This window comes from Thalassophryne amazonica, chromosome 10 (genome assembly GCF_902500255.1).
Source record: "Thalassophryne amazonica chromosome 10, fThaAma1.1, whole genome shotgun sequence".
NCBI lineage: Eukaryota > Metazoa > Chordata > Actinopteri > Batrachoidiformes > Batrachoididae > Thalassophryne > Thalassophryne amazonica.
In genome coordinates, this window is record NC_047112.1 from 8,390,688 (window position 1) to 8,404,466 (window position 13,779).

The following is a 13,779-nucleotide window of genomic DNA, read 5'->3' on the forward strand; positions in this document are numbered from 1 at the left end:
ACAGGAGGCAGAGCTGAAGATGTTGAGATTCTCTTTGGGAGTGACAAGAATGGACAAGATTAGGAATGAACATATCAGAGGGACAGCTCAGGTGGGACGGTTTGGAGACAAAGTCAGAGAGGCGAGATTGAGATGGTTTGGACATGTGCAGAGGAGGGACCCAGGGTATATAGGGAGAAGGATGCTGAGGATGGAGCCACCAGGCAGGAGGAGAAGAGGGAGACCAAAGAGGAGGTTCATGGATGTGCTGAGAGAGGACATGCAGGTGGTTGGTGTGACAGAAGAAGATACAGAGGACAGGGTGAGATGGAAACGATTGATCTGCTGTGGCGACCCCTAACGGGAACAGCCGAAAGACAAAGAAGAAGAAGAAAAACAAAGCCAACATATGTTCTTTAAAGACTCCTATTGGCAGATGTTACCAGCCAAACAATAAGTCAGTTGGGCTCTACTTTTAAGTCCAGTGTTTGAGTAAATGCGAATGCTACACCACACTCACTTTGCCCTCTGTTTATGCTTTATCTGGCTCCTCCCACATGTCCATCACCTGGCTCCTCCCCCTCTGCTCTCCAGATCATCGAACAGTTGGAGCTCTCCTTCCCTCTTCGGTGAGTCCTTCCACCTCCTCCTCCTCCTCCTCTTTGTCTGCTCCCTCGTATTCATCCTTCTCGTCAGTTTCTCTCTCTCCCATCAGCTTCAGAGTCTTGTAGCATCTTCGTGGGTCCAAAACTATGGATTCAGTTTTGATTTCTGGTTTCATCTGCAACATCTCTGAAACATTTTGTAGTAAACTGAGCAACAATCAGAAGTTTGTATGTATACAAACCCACTTAGATTTAAATACTGTCTGGACCTGGGTTGGATTGTAGTTAGTAGGAAGCAAGTTGACCCTTGAAGGACTCGGTCAAGTCAAACTCTTGCTGGTGTTTTTGCTGTTTTACTGTAACAGTTTGCCTTTGACCTCAGGCTGTGAAAGAATTCTTCAATATTGTCGAAAAAGCTGCAAACACCAACTGTTGCAGCATGAGCTGCTGAGTCGCCTTTCTGCACCTTGTGACTTCTTGACAATTATTGTCTTTAGGAATGTTGACCGACCGGAGCTTTGTCAGATCTCTCTCTACGACTTCCAGAAATTTTTACAGATCGACCAGAAGGTACTGAGCAAATTCAATGTTTGTCGGATCGGTTGGTCTTTGAATTGATTGGTCCTCACGTGTCTGTCCTTCCTGTGACAGGAGTCATGGGCGTCAGATTTGGGTCGGGTCCGAGACTTCCTCGTTGGTTACATGAAGGGTGGAGCTCAGCCCGAGCCGATGCTGCAGCTGGATGAGGTGAGTTGACCCCATTGTCAGAATGTTCACATTGAAATGTCCCACAGACCAAAAGACCCAAAACACAAGAGGCTACAGGAGTTTATTTGTTCCGGGAATCCTCCGAGGTGCTTGATGCAAATTTCCACAAAACCTGCTGTCTGTAAGAAGGGTGACCCCAGAATGGCCCTTAAGGGATTTGTTTTGCCAAAGGTCGGGGTTATTGGGGTTGAATGTCAAATTTTTGGTTTATGTGTCTGTTTGTCTTTCTTCTGCTTCTCCCACATCCTTTGGCCGCCTTCCACCAAACGTCATATGTGGATGGCAGTAAACCCCAGAATTGCCATCAAATGGTTTGGGAAATCAAAGGTCAAAGTCATTGGGATCAAAGGACAAAATTATGACCCCCTTTTTTTCTACTCCAATATCTTGGTGGGCATTAGTTGGTGGGTTCTGGAATTACCCAGGTGACATGAGATTGAGCAAAGATCAGTTATTGTGGTCAATTGACAAAATGTAAGTTTTTCACTTGGAATTGAATCACATATGGAGTGGGTTCCAGAATTGCCCAGCAAAGTCAAATTTGCCAAAGAACAGTTACTGGGGTCAAGGTCTTTAGGTCTTTTTGTTGCTTTCTGCCAAACGTGGTATGTCAATGACAGTTTTCCCTGGAAGTTCCACTCAACAGTTCAGTTTGGTAAGGGTCAAGGAGTTTGAATTCCAATCTGATTTGGACCAAATGTGGCACACACCGAGGTAGAGTTCAGAATTTCCCTGGCAAGGTCATTTGGGTGAAGGTTAGTGAGGTCAAAGAAGGTCTTACTGTCTTCGTGCAGATTAGCCCGTATCAGCTTTGCTTTATCAATAAAGACTCAAAATATTCTTATTATTTTGGCTTTCTTGTAATACACTGACATTATTTCAAAACATTAATAAATTGTTATAATTTATTCTCCTTATGATATGACTTTTCTGGCCACATTTCAATGTTTAATGCCAACATGTAAACTTTTCTGTTTGTTTTTGTAGTTCCTGACGTTTCTATTCTCGAAAGAGAATTCAATGTGTGATCCTCGACTTTCGCCTGTTGTTCCTGATGACATGAAGAGGCCACTGTCTCAGTACTGGATCTCATCATCACACAACACGTACGTCCATCAGCACCAAAAACCAAGACCCAAACACACACTCGAGGCTATCGAGACCAAAGTCAAACAGTAACAGTTTCTGTAGGTCAAGTCTGGAAGCACCTGCTGGTGCCATATATCGCAGTTTGCAACCACTTAAGTGGGGAATAGGACCTTCTCCAACTCCTGAACATACTCACCTGTCTGCTGCAGGTCGGTGATACCTGGGCGTCCCCCTTTTCCTTTTGCTGTAGTGTTCTGCACTGATGTTGCTGATGTTCTCTCATGATCCAATTAGTACACTTTGTATTTTTGTAATTTACCATTAATCCAGTGATACCAGTGGTACCCAAGGATCCTCTGGAGAGACCTAGTACCAAAATCATCCAAACACTGCCTTAGGTCACTGGTGAGCATCCAAGTCTTGTAACCATGCAACAGAGCGCCATTCTCACATTCATGGATATGCATGCTGGAAGGTCATGGATTGAAACCTTTTCTGTACCGTGGAAAACTCAGAGCATCCACAATGGTGTCCATGAGGAACTGGAACATTCCAACATTGTGCTGTGGTATTTCAAGATTTCAAAATTTCTTTTTTCATTCATGAGCTTTGGCATATTTTGGTAATTCCTCCCATTTCCATAGCCAGCCTTAGCAGCATTCATCGTAGCTTACAAAATAGTTGGTTCCTTTGTGTTTGATAACAATCTTCTCCTGTGATGTCTTATCCTTCTTATGTCTTATTACTTATTATATTATATATACCTTTTTCTTGAGGTGCTTGGGTGGGTAGGGAGAGTTCCCATGGGATAAAAAAGCTTTTTAATCTACCATCCCTGGTTCTCAAGACCAGGCACCTAAGTGGCTCTACTCTACTCTTTTCTACTCTCCTATTTTACTCTTCCTTTTTAGATATTTAGATATACCTTTGTATACTGGCATAGTTCCACCTTAGAATTGGAATATTATATATAAGATATACCTTACTGAATTTTCATGCCGTGACATTACCAGGAGGCTTTCCAGAAGGACCAAAGTTGTGCTAAAGCTGTACTGCTGATCTCATTTTGGCCAACTGTTATATTCAGAAGACGGGGTCCCAAGGACTTGGATCTTCATTCCCTTCCAAAGGCATCAATATCATCAAAAACACCCTTGTTTAGGAAACTCATGACTGCAGAAGTTCTTCTCAGATGTCAAGGACCCGGAGACGTGAACGTCACTGCAGAGATAAGAGAATGTATCTACAAGTTGAACACTTTCACCTCATACAGAGGCACTTCTGATGACCGAGTCCAGGACGTCACTAAAAGCCTGGATCATCATCTTCATTCAGAATAATTACAAAACCATATACACTTCCAATTGATCCAGTTTACAGATTAATAAATCATGTTGTTCCACATTTCAACTTGGAGGTTTTGGTATAACACTGACTACTGTAGTTATTTGACCCTGGTGCCCGTTGTCGACCCTGTTGGGTGAAGTCATGAGCAGTACAGGTAAAACATCGAAGGTGCTTTGCAACAAGCAGAAACTACTTAAAGTGTAGAGCTGTAAGTGTCTCCTCTTGTTACTGTTGAGGTGGTCACAGCCTTTGTGTTAGGAACCCTCTGATTTATGTGACTAGCTTGCAAGCTAACAATTTACAATAGTTGGAGTTGTTGAGGTGCATTTTTTTTTTACTTACTTTGGACTGAAAAATGGTCTGTTGTCTTTGGTCTACACTCAGCTCATAAACAACATCTGCATGTCATATACATCTATGGTTTTTTCCTTTGTTTTTAGTTATCTGACTGGTGACCAGTTTTCCAGTGAATCATCTCTAGAAGCCTACGCTCGCTGCCTAAGGTTGGGCTGCCGCTGCATTGAACGTAAGAATCTCCAACAAGTCTGTAAACTTGAGTAAGATCCGTGTGCAGCATCACATTGAAAGGTTTTTGGGTTTTTTTGTAAAGACTTGGTTCCCATGTCACATGCATCTGTGAGTGGCAGTATCTTCCACATGTGGTGGACCTGAGACCAGGTTCTGCAACAGGAGCTTGGAGGCATTTTTTGCTGTGGGCTCTCAGTTGCTTGTAACCTTTTTCAGCCTTTTTTTAATTCATTGGCCCAAGGTCCATACGATTAAGGCATCAACATTTGCAGTGCACACAGTGATTTTCTGAGAAATTGTTCAGCAAATCTTTCTGGAATTTGGGACAGACCATCTTTGGGGGACTGTCTGGTCATGGTCAGCTGGACTTTCTGATTTATTCCCTGCAGGTCCCACAGGAACCACAAGAAGAGCATTTGATTTATTGCTGAAAAACATCATAAATTGTTTTGTTTTTTTTTTTGTCCAGTTTTAGATGAAGCTTCTTTGGGAGGCTCCCTACAAACAGAGAAAAAAAAAATCATGGCCTTTAATTGCTCAACCCCACCCCCCAAAAAAAGGGATTAAAAAAATGGTCATCAGCTCATTTTCTCAAAATGTTTTCAATAGCTGCGTTTGAAGATCCATGGTGCACTGCGGTAGGTCGCTTGTGCGCACACGCAGCTTTTGTGATACTTGGATGTAAAAGTTGAGACACGGGCAGTTTTTGGCCACACAGCTCAGAAGTCCGTGTCATTGCTAGGGGACATTTCTGCTGATGAAATTACAGATTACACTTAAATTTGATAAATCTTTCAAAAGAATTAGATTGTAGACATGATTGGGTGTAACTGGTGGGCATCTGACTGCAAGTCAGGCACAAGTCTGCTTCCAGTGGTCCCGTTTCTGTGGGACTGATTCCCAGTTGTTGATGTTGGTGTCAAAGCATTGAGGTCCTGCTTCCATACATCTCCATCCAGAAGTTTTTTGAAACAATGGCTCCTGAATTAACGAAATGTTGATGAAATCAAGAAGAGCAGGAGGAGGTGGGTGGACGGACTCTCTACTATGCCTCTGAAATGTATCGTCTGTGATTAATTCCCCGTTTGTCAGGGTTTGACGTCGGCGCTGTATGAATTGGGACAGAAGCACAAAAAACGGAAAGTGATTTTTTTTTTTTTTTCTCAGAGGGTCAGAACAGGTTTTGTGTTGAGCTGCTGTGAATGTGCAGAGTTGTTCCAAAATAACACAATAATCAGAAACAGTGTAGCACAGGGTTTGTTTTAGACCCAACAACCTCTGTGTCTGAGGGAATCATGAACCCAAAGCATCACTGAGGTAAACACTTTACTCGGACGCTTAACGCTTCCATCAAGATTAATTTAACAAAGCCTCTGTTTTCTGGTTTTAGTTGACTGTTGGGATGGACCTGATGACCTGCCAATCATCTACCATGGCCACACTTTAACCTCTAAGATCAAATTCCTGGATGTGCTGCACACTATCAAAGAACACGCTTTTCTCACATCAGAGTAAGTCCCTTTAAGTCATTCATGCAGCTCTTAACGGTGACGGATGCAGAACAGGGAGCTCTGGGAGCTGGACTACCAACATGTAGACCTGGACTTGACTCCCAGTCATGATACCTGTCTGTGTGTTGGACAAGACACTCCATCTGCTTTGTCCCAAACCACTCAGCTGTAAATGGGTACCAGCCTTGGCTGAGGAAGTAACCTGCTATGAACTATTGTCATGTTAGATAATAGCTGTGCTAATTCCTTATTTTATGTTAATGATCAAGTATTTGCCTTTTGTTATCTGTTTGAAAGTCTCTGAGATCTGGTTTCAAGTTTAAACATGAGTTAAGTTTCACTTCCATCACGCATGTGAAAATTTCAGATACAGGGAGGGCTCCCCCTGTCTGTGAGAGCCAGTAACATATAGACTAAACCACACCCACTGTAACGCCCACATTGTATAAAAGTGTTGTTCGTGGTCTTTCACAAGATGGACTCCATCTGTGAAGACCCAGGCCTGATTTTCAATGTGACCTTCAATAAATTCAAAATGAGGAATATATTGATTTGGTTCTTTGTAAGGGGCAGTAAATTACAGAAAGAACTGGGAGAAATTACAGTCACATCCAGGGGGAGCTGTAGACTCTCATCTTGTTCTTGCTATCTTGCCTTAGAGCTTCTTTAACATTTACTTATTCTTAATCTGGACCTTGATGGCAGCTTGTAATGCTCCCTGAACATAACCAGTCAAATATGCCTTTATTTCTTTTAAAGTCTTTCTTGTCAGTAGTTTTCCACCTCTCACCTTTGGACAAATCCCTATCACTGTCATGAAACATTAAAAACAAACAGTACCGTAGTTTGAGTGATTCAGTCAACCAGTTACTATCTCCAACTTACGTACCATGAAGTGGATGAGAGTCTGCAACTCCCCCTTGTACAGGATGCCAGTCTGACTGAGGTCTGTTCCCCAGCCAAGGCCGGTTCCCATTTACAGCTTGGTGAACTCAGACAATGCCAACAGGTTGGTTGTCCAACTCATACACTACAGAACCACCAGCTCTCTTTGAAAAAGAATGGCTTGAGATTTAATTAAAATGTACATTTCCAAAATGCCAAATATTTTTTCAAACATACCATATCTTCTGTCATATTAGTTGCACTGAAGAATAAGTTGCAGTTTTTTTTCTGAATATGGAACTCACTTTTTAAAGCAGAATTTCACTGGGCAGTGGACAGGATCTCAATAGCACGTGCACAACTCAGTATGTGCTGTTACTTAACATAAGGACTTTTAAATTCCAGCAACAAAGAAGATAAATAAATAAATGTGCGTTGGACAACATTTTGGATGTTATTTGATGCAGATGAACATAGATTGTTGGCCCACAGCGTTGGAAGACTATAATAAAAGTGTGAGTACGTTTGACTTTTTTTCCAGGTTTTTAATTTGGGATTTTTGTGCATTGTTGTAGTGTACTTTTATTACTGGTGTTTATTATTTTATTCATAATCATCATCAGACACCAGTTAGGCCTTACTGCCTGTCTGCCAAAAAAACAGTCCGTTCTATCTGCTCAGTATATATGGTGGTTCTATCAGTGTCTACCAGTGATGACCCTCTGACATCGACAGCATTTCTGATGTTGTCCATCCACCTCATCCAATCTATAATGGCTTTTTTTGTGTAATTATAGCAAGAAAATAATCTGTTGCTGGCTTGCTGGGCCTGTCGTGATGTCACCAGAGCGTTACCTGGTGTTACCGGGCTCCACTACGTGGACATGGGGTTGGACGTTGGAGCTCCATAATATTATTTTATTATTGGAGTTTATTTTGTTGAGTGTGTTGATTCCTGGGAAAGCTCTATATAAATATATTATTAATAAGGAACTTGTGATTTTTCGGTAAACAAGTCGCAGGACCTCCCTCACTAGAAAAAACTGATATGTACTCTGGAAAATACGGTACGTAAAAAAAAAAAATGTCCACAATTTGGTATCCCTAAGTGTTTGATGGAGGCTGTTTTAAAGCCAAACTACAACAGCTCGATCATCTTCATTTTCAGACCCAACATCAGAACGGGAAATAACGCCCATAAAGTTCAAGACTAGCGTAGACGTTAAAAATGCATATGGTTGAATAACAAATGAGACACACATCTGTTGAAGTGTTGGAGTCAAAACAAAGGATTTTATATACAGTATGCGCCAGCCTCAAGAGTTGACCCAATTCCCCCTGCTGTTCCTTTGTAGGTATCCTGTGATCTTGTCCATTGAGGACCACTGCAGTGTGGTCCAACAGAGGAACATGGCCACACATTTTAAGAAAGTGTTTGGAGATTTGCTGCTGACGAAGCCAGTCGATAACAATGCCGAGGACCTTCCATCACCATACCAGCTCCGCAGGAAGATCCTCATTAAGGTACCCAGACTGACACACAACCTTAATTGAATCCTGGTGCAAGGCTTGAATTGTTTGGATTTTTAGAAGGTTCTTTTATATGCTTCAAGCTATTTGGTATCCTTGCTAAAAAACAGAAGAAATCAATTTGATTGAGTGGGATGATGCAAGAAGTCCATTTGCTTTACAGTAGATATCGCCTACCTGGATGACTTCATCTTTTGAAGTCAACATAGGCCAAAATGATCCATTCCAAGGCTGAATTTGTAGGACCTGCCTTCAAATTTGGAATGGAACAAACCTTTAGGAATTCTTTCTTGAGATATATTGTACAATATCTGGATCACAAAGCCATACTATGATGCTGTCTTTGAGATGGAACGGTTTTTTTCTGGCAATAAAACCAGTTTGTAGCCACGGAATGTGTGTCTCTGGTTTCACTGACATTTGTTTGGATGTGTTCCATTCACTCACTGCAGTGCTTTTGCACTTTGACCACCTTATGACACGTGACATTTTTCATTGATCACTATTTGAAAAATTTGAAGGGAAACAAAATGGACGGAAAGAAAAACATCAAATATTTAATTTGATGTGGAAAACAAGAGTCATTTGATCCAAATTCCTAAAGCGTCTGTTACCGATGCACAGGTTTGGTATTATTTGGGACCAGTCTCTTCGATTGCTTTTTCCATTAGAATGTGTCCTTTTCAGACTGGACAGCAGGACTTCTCTTGTTGGCTGAACTTGAATGTGACCTTCTGCCCACTGAATATTCTTGCAGACTTGTTTTACAGGATCAAAAGCAAATATCTTGATCAGTGTTCTCTTTGAAACCAGCGGGTTAGGTGTTTTTTTTTTTTTTTTTTTTTGGTGAGGAATGGTTTACTGACCTTGACTTGTGGATGATGCTGTGACCTTTACAGCACTTGAGAAGCTGAGTGAGGAATCAGAGTTTGGGTTTGCAATTGTCTTGGATCAAGACTAAGATCCAGGCTTTCAAAGACTCCCTAGACCTGGCCATCAGAAGTATACCTGTATCCGGCGAGAGTGTTGAACATCCAATCCAATCCAATCCACTTTATTTATATAGCACATTTAAACAACAGAACAGTTTCCAAAGTGCTGCACATAAAAATGATTATACAACTATACAAAACAATAAACCCACTCAGATACTAATAAATAAATAAACATAAAAACAATAAAACAATAAATAAATAAAATACTAGGCCAAAGACAACAGAGGACCATACAACTCATGCAGAGCTAAAAGCCAGAGAATAAAAGTGGGTCTTCAGACGAGACTTAAAACACTCCATTTTGGACATGTGGTGCATTCCTCTGTGCATGATCCCGCAGGCACCTCAGTGTTAAAGACTCCAATGGCTGGAGAAAGCCAAAGATGCCATGTTTGAGCTGGCTGTGTCAGATAGAGGTCAGTATGTCGGAGTTCACAGAGGAGTAGGAGCCTGATGGCATTTGTTGTGTCGTTGTCCATCAGCTGCAGCATTCTCTCAATGTTTCATAGCACAAGAAGTTGGTGGAAGGAACGCTTTATGAAGAGGTGATCTCAGCCAGCTACTCTGAAAATGACATCAGCAACTCGCTGAAGAATGGCATCCTGTACCTGGAAGACCCCATCGATCACGTGAGTGTGAAGAGATTTAAGAGATTAGTCTCTAAAAATTGAGTTTCTTTTTCTTGAAATTCTTTTTTTGTGTAATTTACAGACGTGGACTCCTCACTATTTTGTTCTGACCAGTAATAAGATTTACTACTCGGAGGAAACCTCTCACTACCAGACAGCGGACGAAGAGGAGGACGAAGAAGGCAAAGAGGTTAGAACTAATTTGCAAATTGGCAGGGCTGATTATCGGGGATAGACTGATTATCAGTCCTGCTGATTATCAGTCTATCCCTCGTCTGTATATATCTGGCCCTGTGATAGACTGGCGTCCTGTCCAAGGTCTACCCTGCTGGGATTGGTTCCAGCTCCCTATAATCCTTGAATGGGGATATTAAGTACGACTAAGCAGGTATAGAAAATGAATGAAATGAATGAATGAATAAAAACATGATTTCATTAGACTTTCTTAATCAACTCTTTAATTTAGGATTTTTGGGTAATGTCCTGTACATTTATTATCAGAGTTTCTTTTGTTTTGAAGATATAAATACTTATTATTCCTAATGATAATATCGTAGAGTAGGTAGCTGACTGGACCAGGAGTGGGCTGCCACCAATACGTAGTAAACCAAGGAGGTGCCAGTGTGGATTTTTATTCCTGCTGTGTAACAACAGGCAGCTGAGTGGATCAGGAGTTGTGCTGCTGCTGCCATTTGGTGGACCTGGGTTCAAATCCCACTCATACTACCTGTCTGTGTCCTTGGACAAGACACTTAATCTGCATGGTCTCAATCCACCCACTGTAAGTGTGTACCGGCCTCGGCTGGAGAAGTAACCTGCCTCAGACTGGTGTCACGTCCAGAGGGAGTAGGTAGACTCTCATCCACTTCACACTACGGAATCCGTAGATAAGCACCGGAGGCACCCGGCCTCTGGGCCTATATAGGATTATTGTTAAGAATGAATGTCTGATTTTTCAGTATAATAAGTTGCAGGACCTCCAGAACCAATAAAAAAACGTATATGCAGGAAAATGCAGTGCTTGTATTATGTATTGGTGGTAGTAAAATTTAATAAAATAAAATTTAATCTGCAGGAGTGTAACAACAACGAGCAGCACTGTGCGGAGCGCTGGTTTCATGGGAAGCTGGGCGGAGGACGTGATGGGCGACAGGTGGCTGAGAAGCTCCTACAGGAGTACTGCGAGGGCGGAGCTAAAGACGGCACCTTCCTGGTCCGGGAGAGTGAGACGTTTGTCGGAGACTACACTCTGTCCTTCTGGTGCGTAATGCAGGATGACATTGTCAAAAGTTTGACTTCCAAAGAGACATATTGTCAAGATTCAGCTGCTGGTCCAGAAAGTCACGTCTTCATGACCGAGTGGTAAAAACCATTAGTCGATTGATCAAACTGATCATAAGAAAAACATTTGTCAATAATTGTGACCAGCTATTCATTGCTTAAGTAACATATCAAATGTGCTGATTTTTCTGTTTTTTGTCGGAAAAGACATCTGAAGATTCTTTGATCGACTTCTGAAAAACTCTAAACTTTTACCATTTTGTAGCTTTTTTTAAAAAAGTTCTGAACCAGCACCTGTAAGAATAATTTTGATGAATTGATCATCAATTGCTGCCCTCATAGTAACCGTGTTTACTGTCTCTTCCAGGCGGTCTGGGCGTGTCCAGCATTGCAGGATCCATTCACGTCAAGAGTCTGGATCCACTCGTTTCTACCTGACCGATAACTTGGTATTTGATAGCCTCTATCGACTCATCTGTCACTACAGAGACACGCCGCTGCGCTGTAATGAGTTTGAGATGAGGCTCGGCAATCCTGTGCCTCAGCCCAACGCCCATGAGAGCAGAGAGTGAGTCTGAAAGGAGTCCGCTGAACTGCTCACAACCACTTATAGGCTTTCTGTAAATCCAGAGGTAGTGGTTGAAATCTTTATCAGGCTTATTTGACACAAGCACATTTCAGATAACAGTCAAGCAGGTAGCTGATTGGGATAAGGAGTCGGGTACCAATACATATGTAGACCAGGGGTGGAGTCCCAGTCATGGTATCTGTCTGTGGAATTGGACGAGTCACTTAATCTGCATTGCTGTAATCCACCCAATTGTAAATGGGTACGAGCTTTGGGGCAGGGTGGAGTGTGTTGATGGTGGTTGGGGGGGGTGTACCTGCGATGATCTGGCATCTCATCCAAGGGGAACTGTGGACTTTCATCTACTTCACACCACTGAATCCGGTGATGAGCAGCAGCTGACAGGCCTCAGGGCCTATAGAGGACTTTACTTCTTTGAGGATTTCCTTATTTTCGAGACATGTCTGTGTTTGAGCAGATGGGATAGAAGGTTGGACTACAAAATATATAGACTGGGGTTTGATTCCAGGGGTGGGCTTTAGTCTACCTGTCTGTGTCCTCGGATAAGACACTTCATCTGCATAGTTGCAGTCCACCTTGCTGTAGTTAAGCACCAGTCTTGGCTGGGGAAGTACGTAACTTACGATGGACTGGTGTCCCATCCTGGGGAACCGTAGACTCTCATCGGCTTCACACTATGGTATCCAGGGATAAGCCACAGGGCTACTTAGGCCTCACGGCCTTTATAGAACCTAGTGTTTCTTTATTTGTACTTGACTCTAATGATAAATACATTTGAAGTGTTTTGATAAGAACATGTGGTGGTTTCTTGTGTTTGTTATCCAGGTGGTACCATTCCAATCTGTCCCGTGTTCAAGCTGAACACATGCTGATGCGTGTACCCAGAGACGGTGCTTTCCTGGTGCGAAAACGCAGTGAGCAGAACTCCTATGCCATCTCCTTCAGGTAGGATATCACCAAAACGAAGTCACATGACAACAGGTGAAACCTTCTGTCTAAGTTTCACTTTATGTCTCATTTTTGTTGCCGACCTCTGTGTGCTGGCAGAGCGGAAGGAAAGATCAAACACTGCCGTATCCAGCAGGAGGGGCGTCTCTTCATGCTCGGGAGCTCGGCAGAGTTTGAGAGTCTGGTTGACTTGGTGAACTACTATGAGAAACACCCTCTGTACCGCAAGATGAAGCTACGTTACCCCATCAATGAGGACACTCTGGACCGCATGGGAACCATGGTTAGTTTGACGCAGCTCATCAGCTACACTTCAGTGGAATCTTACACCATGTTTTAGGTCCATTAACAATAATTCAGACAAATGGTACCTGAATGCCCACAACCTAGAAAGGAATAGTAAGCTTCTCTGTTGTTTCACTCAGGGTTGTCACAGCCGAACCAAGGTAGATTTGTGTGTCACACAGGTTTTATGCGGGATGCCCTTCCTGACGTAACTCCACATTACATGGAGAATGGGGAGGGGTGGCCTGGAACTGGGAACATTCAGCACTGAAAACAAGTGCACTTAACTGCTAGGCCACCACCCCTGTCCACAGTCAAGAAAGAACTACTGTGAAAATGTTTGCCTGGTGCAAGAAGACAGGACTGAAATGGTTCTGCATGTGCTAACTCAAAAACTACTGCTATGGTTGATTTCAGAATTTCTCATAAAGTAGGGTTGATCCAACTCAGCTGGATCTGGACCTGAACTCTGCATTTTATAAAAATATCTCTTTATACTTTACACAGTCCACCGAGTTGTCAGTGGGTATTGGCCTTTGCTGGGGAAGTGACCTGCACCGGACTGGTTTCCCATCTGGAGTTAGTTGTAGATGCTCATGCACTTCACACTACAGAATCTGGAAATAAGCTCTGGCACTGATAGGCCTCAGGGTCTATATACATATCTGACTTACTTCTTTGCTCTTCGACAGCAGGTGGCCCTGTGGGATTAGAGTTGGACTTGTGCTATATCGACTGGGATTTGATTCTGGGTGTGTCTTTCAGTTCATTTCAGACATTTCTTTTGCGTTGTCTCAGTCCAGCCAGCTG

General features: G+C 42.6%; 1 protein-coding gene across 1 annotated transcript in view; it reads left to right on the plus strand.

Moving 5' to 3' along the window:
• Window positions 1-13,779, plus strand: part of LOC117519437 (1-phosphatidylinositol 4,5-bisphosphate phosphodiesterase gamma-1-like) — a 77,537-nt gene that overhangs the window by 22,191 nt on the left and 41,567 nt on the right. Inside the window, exons 7-19 of the mRNA XM_034180782.1 lie at window positions 574-608; window positions 1,082-1,154; window positions 1,236-1,331; window positions 2,340-2,458; window positions 4,229-4,314; window positions 5,707-5,827; window positions 8,068-8,236; window positions 9,747-9,866; window positions 9,949-10,056; window positions 10,942-11,126; window positions 11,515-11,715; window positions 12,562-12,681; window positions 12,784-12,967. Coding sequence (XP_034036673.1) covers window positions 574-608; window positions 1,082-1,154; window positions 1,236-1,331; window positions 2,340-2,458; window positions 4,229-4,314; window positions 5,707-5,827; window positions 8,068-8,236; window positions 9,747-9,866; window positions 9,949-10,056; window positions 10,942-11,126; window positions 11,515-11,715; window positions 12,562-12,681; window positions 12,784-12,967 — 1,617 coding nt within the window. The remainder of the gene's footprint in view (window positions 1-573; window positions 609-1,081; window positions 1,155-1,235; window positions 1,332-2,339; window positions 2,459-4,228; window positions 4,315-5,706; window positions 5,828-8,067; window positions 8,237-9,746; window positions 9,867-9,948; window positions 10,057-10,941; window positions 11,127-11,514; window positions 11,716-12,561; window positions 12,682-12,783; window positions 12,968-13,779) is intronic.